The sequence below is a fragment of the Petromyzon marinus genome, chromosome 1 (genome assembly GCF_048934315.1).
Source record: "Petromyzon marinus isolate PM22_M1 ecotype Great Lakes invasive population chromosome 1, UKy_Petmar_22M1.pri1.0, whole genome shotgun sequence".
NCBI classification, from domain to species: Eukaryota; Metazoa; Chordata; class Hyperoartia; order Petromyzontiformes; family Petromyzontidae; genus Petromyzon; species Petromyzon marinus.
In genome coordinates this window covers 17,809,019-17,824,995 of record NC_133667.1, presented here as the reverse complement: position 1 = coordinate 17,824,995, position 15,977 = coordinate 17,809,019, and the positions used below count along the sequence as shown (strand labels likewise).

Sequence of the window (15,977 nt, the reverse complement as noted above, 5' to 3'; positions counted from 1 at the left end):
TTTGCAGTAATTGGTCACCAGACTATCAACTCACTAAAATTGATCACCTGATTTAATCAGTCATCTACCAGGATTTCAACCCAAAAATCTCAGCAGTGCCAGCTCAGTGCCACCTTTGGCGATAAAATATATAAGCGAGCCATGGGTGGCAATGTGGGTGGTGATTTGCCCTTGTCATCTAAAGTGAATTTACTGGCAAAGACAAACCTGAGGAGGTTTGATATGAATTGATGATATTTTGCAATGGAGTTATGAGTGTAGGAGAATGGGGAAAGACATGGATCACGTACACTTAGTGAGGTAGCTTCAGAAAATTCCTAATAATATCGGTCTCTGGTACGGCAAGTGAGTAGGTTTGCACAAATACTTTCTAAAGAGTGTATTTCTACCACCACAAATCAGACGTTTGTTTAAAACCATACTTCTGAAGAGCAATCATCCTTATTCAAAAATAGTTAGCAGTTCCTAAATAAGTACATTGTATTCCGATCGTCTGAGGACACCATCTAAATACATTTACATAAATGTGACCATACAACAGATAGTTGTGATACAGATAGATAACAGTAGACCAATTTCGTTCTGATTAAGACTCATCTGTATAATATAGTAACCAATGCTCAATCTTGCAATGTCTGCCTCTGGGAACCATATATATCTAGTCCCAATTCCCTACACTATGGACCCAATTAGCTTGGCTCATGCCAACAATATTAAAACCTATAAATGACAATAAAAAGTTGGTCACATTTACTCAAATTCATACTGATGGGGGACCTACGACAGGAGAATGACAATGCACTTAATCAGAGAGGTTGTGAGCATTTAACACAATTTTGAGTGGTATTTTACACTCATGAGCTTCAGGCCTGCATTATTATTCTGTCATAATAGGGTTTTCTCATTATTTTACAGATATGATCATTCACAAAACCACAACTCCCAAAATATATTATTTTAGGTCTGTAATAATTTGCTCCCCTTGCAGTTTGGTGAAGTTTCACAATTTGAGGTCAAAATTCGAATCATAAATCAATTATTATACTTAACACTGTTCATAAATTGTAGTGCCTCTAGTGGTTGAAGAGGTCATTCATTGCACATACAAAGTGACAATCTCTTCCTAAATCCTTAAAGCAATAAAGGTATCTAAAAGTTAAGAATCTATTTTAAATCGAAGCATCGTCACATCTCTAACTGTTCATCATTAAATAACTTGACGACGTTGTCTTGCATAGCCCGACATGAAGGTGTGTTAAGTGTGCTGGTGTGATCTCTCCCATGCCCTTTCACCCTGGGTCGAGGAGTCTGTCTATCCTCTCGCGAGGCAGCAGTTTCCCACGAGATGTGTGCAGCGCACGGGCCTTCTCTCCCCCACCTAGATAATGTTACACAAGCACAGCGTGATGAAGTTAATTTAATTATAACACACTCGAACATAATACTACCATTTATTGAACAGGCAAATGGTGTGCAATGTTCACTTAATCTTTTATTACTTATTGATTCAACATGCGCTGACATAACAACAGGGTCTGTTATTAGATTATATCGCTCTGGACCATGCCAAATGTATGGGGAGATATGCTCTTTCACAATTCACATGGCCAAGCAACCAAATCATATTAGTGGGTAGTTATTACCATATTATTCAGATTATAAAGTAGGACACACTGAAAAATTGTGCTCAGTGGTAATAATGTTCTACAAATCTGGACAGACAAAATACCTAGTGGATTATTAAAACGCACCATCAAATGTTGCTTTCAAATACAGGGAAAAAGTGCAACTTTTAATCCAGAGAGAACGGAAATGTTTTCTTGCAAGTGAGTTTGAGAAAATAAGTGACATATGCAATTATAACATGAATGGTTTATATAAGAAACATAAACAATTTGAACTTAAAAATGGAATACTAAAACTGTAAACAACATTTTAAGAACTTAAAACATGCAACCATATTACTTACTTTTTATTATAAGTAGTGTGTAAACGTGAATATTAATATTTTAACATATAAAATGCTTTTCACAACAAACTGTCACAAAGTACAGTATTTCATGGTTGTAACATATTCAAGAAAAATTACCCAAAATTGTATGATTATTAATGGACCCTGAATAATGTTGCATGCTTTAAAGACAACAGCTGAGCCTTTCACAGTTCACAAATTGCTGATTAGACTCAGTGCTGTAAAACTGGTCCAGGATATGACATTTTTAAACATACGCTATGATACGCTGATCCACAATTCCCATTCTTCGAAGGATTTAATACATTTAATTTAGGCCAAGAAATGACAAATACATTTATATATCTGTTTAAGATTAACAATGTGTATATTTTTCATTACATTTACAAAAAATACCTTTTTCGTTGTGTTATTTTTGTTAACTTCTTCTTTCCTGTTCATATTGTTATAACATTATTTTCAGTTTCATTAAAATGTATTTTTTCTGTAAACACAAACTTTAATTTTAAATGTATATGCCATATGTTCTTCTCCACTGAACCAACTGCTATATGGAATTCAATGTTGGCTAAAATAATGAAGTGCAGCTGTCAACATACCTTGTTTCACTTTCTCAACTCGCTCTTTCATCTCAGTTACCAAGGATTGCATATTTTCATAATTTTCCTAAAGAAAACATCACAAAACAAAGAGGAATATATCATCCGGAAATTAGATTCCATTTAAATACAATTTCTGTGCATTCAATAGGAATACAATATGGCAGAACTCCTCTTAATCCATGGTCTTCTCATCCACAACTTCGATTATCTGCAGGTTTAACAATGTTCGAAGACAATGCCAATGAAGGCAATGCACCATGATCTAAATTAATCGCATTATCCACAATTGTTGACAGTTTTTTTTTTATCACGGATAAAGGAGTAACTTTTGCGAATAACAGGATGAATATCATTTCATAAATACCCATGGGGTCCAATCTGACTCTTGCAGATAACAGGCATTCCAATGTATGTGACGGCTGTCAAGCAAGCAAGTGTATATGCGAGCATTCGTGTATAACAGCTGTAACAATTTTATCAACTGCAACATCGTAAATTGTAATAATGTCGGGTAGCAATTGATTAAATGATGTCTTGTTTGTATAATCTTGCTTACATGGTGTCTTGTATTTAATACATTGTAAAATAAGTGCTTCTTATGAGCACGATTTTATACATTGCAGGAGTAAAAATGTATTTAATCAATACATTGTTACTTAGCTATGTATCATTCAAATCACATTCCCACATGTACTGAACTGTAAATTATGTATTTATAGACTGACCTCTACTATAGACAGGGGCGGAGCCAGGGGGGGTGACAGGATAGACAATTGTCACCCTCGAAAAAAAATCGGAAATCTTAAACATTCTGCGTACAAGTGTACGACACTCGGTCTGCTGGACTCCGTGCAACTGCATTGTCAGAGTGTGTCGCCAACCGATGGCGTGGGGTATAGCTGATTTCTCATTCAATCATTCTTGAAATTAAAATGTGTTGAATGTCACCCCGGGCTGAAAATCTTGGCTCCGCCCCTGACTATAGAAATGTAGACGTTCCACCTCTGACTCAATGCACCATACTCACAGAAACCAGGAGACACTGAAGTTTCCATACAAAAAAATGCGTGCACACTTATTACAGACAACGGCCCCATTTTCTACTGCAAAATAACCATCGATCACCCCGTAGGCTCTGCTATGCTCCCCACAAGCCACACGTCCCACAAGGCTGTGAAATCCCTGGAGAGGACTGAAAAGTGATCCAAATGTCATACAGGCAGACCACGCTTCGTGCTCATGATGCGTTCCTGGAGGAAGGCTATCCAAATCGGCGCTAAATGGGGTCATTATGCCATTGTATATGGGGATTCGTTCTTGACTGCGTTATTTATTTTGCATGAGCAGTATAGGAAGACTTCATTGGGTATCGGTAATACTACTAATAATACTGATCTTAAATATTATTTCATAAATATATACAAATATTTATTATTACGTCAGTATTATGAAGTGTACACACGAGTGAATTTGACTGTACTCCTCTTGCAGGCAGCAGTGATCTTGCTAATGCGCTTCGTCTAAATATCCGTGGTGATGTTTCTTTAGGTGGAGCCTGAGACTCTATCCTAGTCTCACGAATTCTCACCTGGCTAACATTTTAAAAAACAATCGATTATTAAAAATGTAATCGTTACTACGATTCGTGATAATCGAATATCAGGGGATGGGGTCTGGATGACTCAGAGCGTATGTCGCTCTCATTGGCTGAGTGAATGATGGGGTCGGGTACATTTCCTCGGCCAGCGGCTGTGTTCTCTCACTCATAAGCGCTTTGTAGATTTTTTATTTTCTTAAATTTAAGTAAACATTTTCTCCAGGACAACAAGCGCTAGAACAAATCACCATTCTACAGGGTCGTGCTAAGCGAGATCTGCCCGTATTTAGGCCAAACACACCTTCACAGAGACCATGTCAGTGAGGACATCTCCACAGAGACCATGTCAGTGAGGACATCTCCAGAGACCATGTCAGTGAGGACAACTCCACATAGACCATGTCAGTGAGGACATCTCCAGAGACCATGTCAGTGAGGACATCTCCAAAGAGACCATGTCAGTGAGGACATCTCCACAGAGACCATGTCAGTGAGGACATCTTCACAGAGACCAAGTCAGTGAGGACATCTCCACAGAGACCATGTCAGTGAGGACATCTTCACAGAGATCATTTCAGTGAGGACATCTCCACAGAGACCAAGTCAGCTATTCATTTTTAGGAACTCGGTGGCAATGAATCATAAATACATGACACATGGAAGGTAATGGAGTGGAAGGAATTAAGGCAGGAGGCTTTCATGGCATTTTATGGATATGAAAACTTCACAGAATCCAGAAAAAAACCCTTTAGAGAACAGAGCTGAGAGAGCCAAGATATATGTAGGAAAGTGAGAGGCATATTTTTTTGAAGTGCAATTTGAGATACCTTAAGACCAGCTGACCTTTTTGCGTAAACGTCCAAGATATACTTTTTGGACATTCTGATCAAATTGTCACCATATATAAATGTGCATGTGGAGGTATTTATTTTTATAGCATGATGGCTTTCAATTCCTACTAAATGGTACTTGTGTTATTGACCTTGAGAAGCATGATGGGCTGAGTTAACCCATGACCCAGATTTTAACTCACAATTTTGTGATTGTAAGTGAAGCATTTTGCCAGTGTCAACCACTTGTGGAAAATAATGTTAAGTGTGAGGAAGTGATCAAATAAATAGGACCCTTTCCTCATCTTCCAGCGACTGATTGCAGTAAGGTGTCAGAATCGGAATTGTTATAAACTAAACAAATAAGTCAATTCAGGGGAGATGGATGGTTTATAAACGATAGGCCTGAAAAAAACTGGTTAATGTTATAGATAACATGGATTCTTAAACCTATCTGCGTGTGGTTTTGAGTGTCTTGTATTGGTTTCCTTCCACAGGCAAACACCCATAAATGGTATTGGCCAAACATCCCATTTCAGGACTCTTTTAAACTATTTAAAATAGTCATTAGTGTTTTCCTTGAGAAATAAGCAAGGGCATTAGCAGGTTATGATTATTTCATTGGGATCATGACATGGGCTTTTGACATTTTCAAGACTAACATGTATTTATTCAGCAAGAGGGTGACTGATTTTGTTTGATGACATTTTAGGACCTATATTTTCTCTTAGGAAATCCCTGTTACAATCTCTTTGTTTCTTGGTCATGATAATTCCGATTGCTAAAGATGCCACTATCTCTTATAGCCACACTGATAATTACAATATCGCCTTAGGCGTCTTTACACTGCTATGCAAGAGACCCTGTTCTGAGCGCATTTCAGAGCAGCATATATTATTATCGATTTTCCCCTTTTTTCTGGCAACAAACAGGTGTTAAGATGTTAAAACACCAAACTGAAACATTTTACAAGGAATCATGTCTGAATTAACCACAATACTTGTGGTCAGAATGCAAACAAAAAACATACTCTGATAATATATGCATTGTCTTTAAAACTGATTGGTCCACACCAAAGACAGCTTTCTTTTGAGTCTAGTCTATTCTAACACCGTTTTGAGACAAGACTCAAAAGAAAGCTGTCTCTGGTGTGGACCAATCAGTTTCAAAGACAATGCATATACAGTATTATCAGAGCATGTTTTTTGTTTGCATTCTGACCACAAGTATTGTGGTTAATGCAGACATGATTCCTTGTAAAAGGTTTCAGTTTAGTGTTTTAACATATTAACACCTGTTTGTTGCCAGAAAAAAGGGGAAAATCTATTCTCATATTTTGGTACTGGCAAAGGAGGTCCCATGATGTAGCTTTATCGCAGATTTTTGCAATTCACGACTTGGCTGGCAGTCCTTAGTTTGAACCAGCAGATGGCAGTGCAGTATTAGCAGCGTCCAGTGATGCACAGCATGTATGAAAGGAAACGCGCGAAGATCAGTGAAATGCGTATCATTCCAATGCAGTGCATTAACTAGAACGACATATTGTAAAGGTCAGTAACTACACAGTGGCAGCTGCTCACTGTACGAATAAATGTGGACAGGCTGCATTGCAGGTCGGTGAGAACTTCTCATTTTTGGAGCAGGTCTGTAATTAACTAGAGCAAAAGAAAAAAAACCTTGTAAAAGTTGACCTCTTTGGGAACATCACAATAGAGCTTACATAAATAAAAAATAAGTATTTAGGGATTACATCAGTGTGAGCTTATCTTTACAGACCAGCGACAATGCATACAACGCTTTCAGTGAAATACTTCATAGTTTATTAAAAAATGTAAACTACTGAAAATCATATTCTTTGGGTCTTTCGGTAAAGTCATGTAGAACAAAAAAATATAACAAAAAACTACGACGTTTCGATCGCAACACAAGCAAACATCATCAGGGGGAAAAGCTGCTGAGGCAGGCTGTTTTAAAGGTTTGAAATGGGTGTAGCCCAAGGGTCATAAACGAAGTGGGCGGGGCTAGTGATGTTAATGTAGGATTATAGGTTTTTCCCCTTCTATCTCACAACAAAACAGGTGTTAAGATGTTAAAACACCAAACTGAAACCTTTTACAAGAAATCATGTCTACATTAACCTAAATGCTTATGGTCAGAATGCACAGATAAAAGGGGAAAAACCTATTATCAGATTTTGAAACTGGCATAGGAGGTCCCATGATGTAGATGCTCACCCCGAGCTCTCATTACTCTGATAATGCATTGTCTTTGGGCTGTACGCCTTTTGGCGTCCTCTGGTCTAACACCGTTTGAGACGAGGCTCAAAAGAAAGCTGTCTCTGGTGTAGACCAATCAGTTTCAAGGACAATGCATTTATTATCAGAGTATGTTTTTTGTGTGCATTCTGATCACAAGCATTGTGGTTAATGTAGACATGATTCCTTGTAAAAGGTTTCAATTTGGTGTTTCAACATCTTAACACCTGTTTTGTTGCTAGATCGGAGGGCGACTTTCATGCCATGGGCGCGGAGGTGGCCATTGTAATGTGAGTGATTAGCATGTTAATGTAAGATCGCAGAGCCGCCGCCACGTCGAGAACGGCTGTGTTAGTGTGAGACATTTAACCTGTTAAAGTAAAATCAGAGTCGAAAATAACAACTAACATCGGAAGGTAGGATGGAAACATGACAGCCAGTTATGACTTAAACCGTGTCAGTGAGAACATTTTAATGAAGTCAGTGAGGACGTCTCAGTTGAGATCCTGGCAAGGAGGACATCTCCACAGAGACCAAGTCAGCGAGGACTTCTCCACAGAGACCAAGTCAGTGAGGACATCTTCACAGAGACCATGTCAGTGAGGACATCTCCAGAGAGACCATGTCAGTGAGGACATCTCCAAAGAGACCATGTCAGTGAGGACATCTTCACAGAGACCATGTCAGTGAGGGCATCTCCACAGAGACTATGTCAGTGAGGACATCTCCAGAGACCATGTCAGTGAGGACATCTCCAAAGAGACCATGTCAGTGAGGACATCTTCACAGAGACCATGTCAGTGAGGGCATCTCCACAGAGACTATGTCAGTGAGGACATCTCCAGAGACCATGTCAGTGAGGACATCTCCAGAGACCATGTCAGTGAGGACATCTCCAAAGAGACCATGTCAGTGAGGACATCTCCAAAGAGACCATGTCAGTGAGGGTATCTCCACAGAGACCAAGTCAGTGAGGACATCTCCACAGAGACCATGTCAGTGAGGGTATCTCCACAGCGACCAAGTCAGTGAGGACATCTTCACAGAGACCATGTCAGTGAGGACATCTTCACAGAGACCATGTCAGTGAGGGTATCTCCACAGAGACCAAGTCAGTGAGGACATCTCCACAGAGACCATGTCAGTGAGGGTATTTCAACAGCGACCATGTCAGTGAGGACATCTCCAGATAGACCATGTCAGTGAGGACATCTCCACAGAGATATGTCAGTCAGGGTATCTCTACAGAGAACAAGTCAGTGAGGACATCTCCACAGTGACCATGTCAGTGAGGACATTTCCAGAGACCATGTCAGTGAGGACATCTCCAGAGACCATGTCAGTGAGGACATCTGCAGAGACCATGTCAGTGAGGACAGCTCCACAGAGATTTACTAAGTCAGTGAGGACGTCTCAGTCGAGATCCTGGCAGTGAGGACATCTCCACAGAGGCCATGTAAGTGAGGACATCTCCACAGAGATGTATCAGTGAGGACATCTCCACAGAGACCCTGTCAATAAGGACATCATGGTGGCGATCGTGTCATTGGGACCCTCTCAATGGTGACCGTATCAGTGAGGCTCGCCTGGTAAGTGGCTGACGTCGTGTCTGGCGCGGACCCGATCGTGGCCACCACGTCGCCATGGTAGAGACGCGGCCACGCGGCCCGCGACGCGCGCAACCGGGGGACCAGCTTGAGAACTCGCAGCAGCAACATGACTCCTCCAGCACGGCCGACTCTCCACTTTCTCTCTCAGGCACACACACACACGCGCCGTGACAGGGGGGGGGGGTGTGCCTCTACCCGCCACCTTGGTCAAGAGGAAAGTCTCTGCGATTGATATGAGATTCGTGTCGGTGATGTCATTGACATACGACCGCGATCTCACGAATCCCATCACAACGCGAGGGATCCGTTGCCCTACGCAAGATGACGGGCGGATTAGGGAGGGATGATGACGTCACGCGCGAGCGCCCGGCGTTTACAATTTTGGATGTCGTCGATTGGTCGGGCACCTCGGCGCCGTCAACCAATCACACGGCGAGGATGCCTCAGGAGTTACGCAAGGACGTGGCGCGCCCACCAATCAGCGACGATCACGCCCCCGGTGTTGACAAATAAAAAATGAGTACTGGCGACTCCCGCCCTCCGTCTGCACCAATCACAATCGTCCTAAAAGCCCCTACCCCCCCCACACACACCCCCAGCCGACCTCCGCCTCGCGCAGAGTCGACCTACACCCCCCCCGCCCCGCGTGTCTCTCGTGAACCTAATCGACTCCGGGACTCAGCGACACTGACGAAGCGAATCGCACATTTTTGGAATCGATGTGTTCTGATTGGCTTAAAGTCGCGACCGGGGTGTGGAACTCGATCCGCTCCGAATTGCGCGCGAGTCGATTCCGCGGATCGTTTGGCGGCGGCGGCGACGTCCCCCCACCCCCCCCGGACGTCAGACGGCCACTGCCGAGAGCCAATCCGGTGGAGTGTTCGCTGCGTGACGTCTTCTCTTTTTTCCCGCCAAATATAAATATAAATTGGCGGGTGAAAGAGGCCGGTGGCAGAGCAGTAGAAGCGAGGCCATGGCGCAGACGGCGGTGCAGGCGGCGACCGTGGGGGAGACGGGCGGCCCTGCGCATTGCGTGGCGGGTGAGCCGAGCAAGGCGAGGCTCTGCGCCCAGGGCTGTCCACGAGGAGGGATTTTGGATTTGCTTGTCAGGCCTTGTGTGTGTGTGTGTGTGTACGGAGGGGCAGAGGAGCGAGGCACACAACAACGAGCGGAGCGCCGGGCGGTTAAAATGCTACAAATTGGCGCAAGCTGCCAGTCATCTCAGTCGTTGGACCCCATAGCACCTGGTTATATCCCGTGATTTTTTTCGGCGAGCCTTCGACACTTCACGTGGCCTCGGAGTGCACCTGGCCTGGCACAGGCGTCGTGGTCACGTCATCGCCACTTAGTGGCGAATAGAGGCTGTGTAGGTCTAAATATGTCTGTTTCAATAATAAAGTATTAAAGCTTTCGTGACTGCATAAAATTACTCATTGCTTTTTTCGGTAAAGTCACGTATGTAGTACATAAAAAGCCAATGAGTATGTCTGTTTCAGTCCGTGCGGTCACTGTCAGACTCTCAATGTTTGCGCATCGTTGTCTCTCGCAATGCTTCGGTGTGTGTTACTTTCTGTAACGCACCTCGCTACCTGGTGTGGAGCAGCTGAGCCGCACAGGAATTCCCCCACGTCTGGCATGATAAGCCCCTCGTATAAGCTCCTAGCAATGTAACCTGTGCGCGAGTGACTGCACGCGGCAGTGAGTTGTGGGGAGCGGTTAGCGCTACGCTGCGCTACGAACCCGGCGACCCGAGTTCGATTCCCGCTCACCGGTGACGATTATCTGGACCTCCCTTAGGTCGACTCGGCCTAAAATGAGTACCTGGTGCGGTGTGTAGTAAACATCGCCACTGGGGATACAAAGGCGGTCGGGCGTGGAGCTGGCCACCCCCTCGTGTGCCGGGCCCGCCTTCATAGGTGCTGCTCCCTAACAGCACTTGCCCCAACAGGCTGCACGGGGGATCGTTGTATTTGAATGAGTTGTGTGTAGTTGCGACGGTGGATTTCTGATCAAACGGCCGTGGGGAGGCGCTCGTTTCTCATTCACAGCCTTGAGCCAGGAGTGGAAAACCGCATTCCTATGGCGGTGGCGAAATCATCCGTAGCACAACTACTGTTGACCTTCCACAAAGTGGTGTTTTTTTTAATTGGCCCCGAAAAGTACAAATCAAGAATCGCTCTGCTACAGACACGTGCGGGGAACGATCTGGACGCTCCTCCTCCGATGTGCTGCGAACTGTAGCAGCCCTAAATTTCGATTTAAAGCTTTCGTGACTGCAAGGATTCATCTTCTTTGGTAAAGTCACGTAGAATGAGAATAAAATAATAAATTGATAAAATAACACAATAAAATTCTCACGACGTTTCGGCCACAACACAAGCGGCCTTCATTTTATCAATTTATTATTTTCTCATTCTACGTGACTTTACCGAAAGAACCAAAGAAGATGTAACAGCCCTCTCGCTAATCTACACTGTGGCAGGGTACTTATGCTATAGCGTGACCCGAGCGCATGTACAAAAAACTTTAGATTCCAACTTTAATAACCGCAACACTGAAGCTGACACCAATCCCCCTGGCTCATTGTTCTCGCGAATATTCTGCCAATAAATATCTACACAGATGTGAAAACTGCAATTACATGTCTTGCCAATTTACATTAACTAAGATATCATCAACCTTGCGCCTCGCTGCCCACTCGATACCTGATCCCCTTTCTGCGTTCGCGCCGTCGCCATCCTAGAATCTCACCCAGATGCAGAATAAATCTGGTGAACAGTGTGAAAACGCAGACATCCTGAATAAACACCTTATTCGAGACCCAAACGTCACACTCCTGACTGACATTCCTCGAAAAAGTCCATTGTATCAGAACATCTTCATAAATATAAAATGAAAGACAAGCCACAGTGCGACTGTGGCCATGCAAACTAAACTATGGACAATACAGTAAAGCATTGTAGTCTACGTTCCTTGAAAGAGGAATAGCAAAATCACGAAATATTTCCTGAAGCCCTCGTGGCAAGCAGACCTCAACATTGTCATTTAAACCCTGAACATATTGCGATGCACAGGAATAGAATTGGCCCGATGTATTATTTATTAGGCTTGTATACCCAGGAAAACCTCTGGCAAATGAGTCATTATTTTAAGAAGGGTCCTGCCAAAGTTTGTGGTTAGAGGTGATGTTGCTATGTATTGAGGAAGATATAAGCTGTGTATTGTATCCACAACACAACCCAGGCTGATCCAGCATGCTCATTCGTCCCATAATATATCTCAAATGTACTCTACATTTTACATTGATAGACTGGATAGCTATGACTAGCCTCGCACTGCAATATCATTTATTATATGTACTCTGTTCTTCAGATTGAAATAACTAATACAAAAGCTCTAGATGAGAACATTTCTGTTACCCTATAACATTCTCAAACTGCACGCACCAAGCCATCTCACCATTTCCATGTGCTCGGCTGAACTCTTGAGGTTGGAATTACTGGTGCAATTGGAAAATCAACACTTTTAATACGAGTATTGCTGGGCTGTGCACTTTTTCAGAGTTCAAGTCTGCAGTGATGGACTTTAAAAAGGAGCTGAAGCGCCTCCAGGCCAACCTGGCAGTGTTGACGGAGTACCAGGAGAGCATGCTCCAGGTCAACAAGATCATGGTCAGTGCTGTCCCAGGCAGGCAGCCCGGATGACTCACTGCCTCATCCGAACCAAGACTAATCAGAAGACATATCTAGTTTTTAAAATATAATAAATCATGTACGGCACTTTGTTACTGCACTATTAGATGAAAGCCTCTTTACATCTTGTCGGTCATGGGGGTTGTTTGACCATACGTCACTACAATGGTTGGTAAAGGTGGCACGCAAGACAAATTTACATATAACTTGCCACCGATGTTATCCCTGGCCTGGGAAAAGGAATGGAGTAGTCGGGTTTGTAGTACAGTGTGTTAACTGTGGCAACAGCTCTACACCTCATCACAGCAGGGTGTCTCATAACAAGAAGTTCCTTGGTTTGAGTCCCAACTCGGCACCTTTTTGTATAGAGTTTGTATGGTCTCCCCCTGTTATGTGTAGATTTTCTCTGGGTTCTCTGGTTTCCTCCCATACCTGTATTGGACAAACATCCAAATGCTGAAAAATTATGTGCAAATTATTTAATTGAAATAAAATTGCAACATTGCCCTAAATGAGAATTTGGATGTTACGTTCCTCAAAAAGAGTTGAGACTCAATTAAGCTTTCCTGTAAAAATAGGGGTTTCCCCCTTTTTTCTGGCAACAAAACTGAAACCTTTTTACAAGGATTCATGTCTGCATTAACCACAATACCTGCAGTCAAAATGCAAACAAAAAACATACTATGATAATATATGCATTGTCTTTGAAAAGGAGGTCTAATGATGTAGATGCTCACCCCGAGCCCTCATTACGTTGATAGTGCATTGTCTTTGAGCTGTACGCCTTCTGGCGTCATCTGGTCGAGCACCAATTGGGTCGAGGCTCAAAAGAAAGCCGTCCCGTGGTGTGGACCAATCAGTTTCAAGGACAATGCATATATTATCGTATGTTTTTTGTTTGCATTTTGACTGCAGGTATTGTGGTTAATGCAGACATGAAACCTTGTAAAAAGGCTTCAGTTTTGTTGCCAGAAAAAAGGGGAAAAACCCTATTATTACATTTTGGTATTGGCAAAGGAGGTCTAATGATAAGCTTTCCTGGTTAAACATGCGGAATAATAAAACGATTGCATTCTAAATTTAAAACGGAGCTCCCAAGTAATGTAATTCAATATTGAACTTCTATAATATTTGTAAGGTTTGGATAACATTTCAACTGCTTCACATTGACGTTAATATACTTTGTTTTCTATCTCATTATGTTCTATCTCATTATGTAGCGACTAACTGATGCATTCTTTTCAGTGCTCTTGGATGGAAAATTCTCAGAAACTGGGAGACCATCTCAAGCAGATGCCAGATGAAATGGCTACCATCCACCTAACATAAAACTGCTCATCTCAAGCTTAGAAGATGGGAGAAGTTCCTCTGGAGGGTAGATCTTTATGAAAGAATGAGGCAATGCATGGTTTGTAATCGTACTTTATATTCTTTGGCATTGGATATTTATGATTGGTCTTTTGCTATTTTCATAATTTCATAACAGGGAAAGGTGGCCTTATCAGTTTTGGCAAAGGAGCTGAGATCCACGTGTTCCATTGAGCGAGAGTGCCTTCAGAAGCGTTCAATGTGTGAAACGCTTAAACATGACATTTAACTTTGATTAGTCAAAAGCCTGTCTTATTTGCTTATTTTATAGGTTGTCTATAAATGTATTATCCATGGTTAAGGATTTATAGTTACACGTTTGAACTACATGTGTCATGTTGGTATTATTTTCCATTACATGGAATATAGTCTTATCCGTGGCCCTATTGTCTGCAACTCAATTTGTCCATGACAGCTGTAGGTATTGCAAAAACTATTATCCGTGGGCTGTATTCCTGTTATCCGTTATATGTGAATTTCTATAAGTCTTTGTGGAACTGCATCCTATTCGTGCTTTTTTGTGGATAAGAGGATTCGTGCGGCAAATGCTATATTCACAGATTAGCCAGAAAATGTGTTTATAACAAAATGCATTGATAACAGAAAGTGTACTTGCAGAACTTTCTTTGATCATGAGAAAACACAGACATATACATGCAATGACAGGGAAACACAAAGACATGAGGGGGTCTGGAAAATTCATAATTTTCGTGGGTTATCGGTGGTTTTACTCCACTGATGAATGTAAAACCGTGGATAACCCTACAGAATAGGATCCACAATATTGTTAATCCAAATCACGGATAAGAGCTTTGTATAGACACGTTTTCAACTGAAAACTTAAATTACCTTCAGCAGGTGAGATAAACAGTTCAAATATATACACCCGAGATGTTTGTAAACATCTAGAACTGAAATGTTTATGCAATGTGTCACCATCATCATGGTGGGCATATGGAGGTTTACAAATACACATGATAAATTCGTACTACCAGGTATGTGTATAGGTGCATTGACCTTGCTCAAATGGCTCTATTTCCTTTTTCGTGGATATCTATATTAACACCCTGTACTATTTAAATATTGAGTAGACATCTTGTCGTACTTAATGTTATTTTAGCAAAACATGATATTGTGCTTAATATTGCCAGAGTTATTACTTTCTGTGAAAGTGAGGAAGCAGCAATCGCTCCACTCGCGTCTGGTGGTACACGCCTTGATACCCCGTGTGAAACTCAATTCTCCACGGCTTTGAGGTGGTCAGGAGATGCCAGTGTTGTGAGTGAGCTCTTGAGTGGTCTGTGTGGTTTGTGACTTAAATTGTGATGCACAAGTGTTTTTCAGGTTGTTTCCTCTCACTTCCAAAATGCTCGTTGAAAAACTGGCTAAATATCCAACATCCCTGTTGATAAAGTTTTGAAATTCAGTGAAGCTTCTTGAAAACACGATAGAGTTATTGTACTTTATTTCTCTGACATGAGTTGAACTCGTGTATGGTTAGGGTTCAGAGGTAACCAATCATAGTGAAAAATTAGGTATGACTGAGTGAAGATCTTGATTTGAAGCTTTCGTGACTGCAGGAATCCATACTCTTTGGTTCATTCGGTAAAGTCACGTCGGTAGAAAAATAATATATAATAAAAATAATCCAGCAGTAGAACTGCTGGATTATTTTTTTCCGCTTGAGGACGACCACTTGTGTTGCGATCGAAGTGTCGTGATATATTATTTATAGTTTTATTTTATTATTTATCTACCAACGTGACTTTACCGAAAGAACCAAAGAGTACTGAGTGAAGAGTTTTATCAATGGGGTCTGATGACATCACAAAAGGTGTTGAGCATGTGACAATTGAATTTATATTACATAAACAAAAGACACGATTATCTGTGCTTATGACGGGGAGGACAACTGCAAATCGCAGAAAATCCAAAATATAATTTCCACGGATCTCTATGCCAAAAACCCCTATTATAGGTATAAATTATGTTTAAGTTAAGAAAATGTAGTTTGTTTTGAATTAACTGGAGCATACATTTGTTCGGTTTAA

The 15,977-nt window shown here is 41.8% G+C and overlaps 1 protein-coding gene across 1 annotated transcript in view; it reads right to left on the bottom strand.

Annotated features, from left to right (window-relative positions):
• MCCC2 (methylcrotonyl-CoA carboxylase subunit 2) overlaps positions 1–9,169 on the bottom strand; it is a 109,263-nt gene extending 100,094 nt beyond the window's left edge. The window contains exons 1-3 of the mRNA XM_032962451.2: positions 8,843–9,169; positions 2,572–2,638; positions 1,294–1,378 (exon numbers count right to left, since the gene is read on the bottom strand). Coding sequence (XP_032818342.1) covers positions 1,294–1,378; positions 2,572–2,638; positions 8,843–8,974 — 284 coding nt within the window. The 5' untranslated portion in view covers positions 8,975–9,169. The remainder of the gene's footprint in view (positions 1–1,293; positions 1,379–2,571; positions 2,639–8,842) is intronic.
• Positions 9,170–15,977: the final 6,808 nt, after the last annotated feature.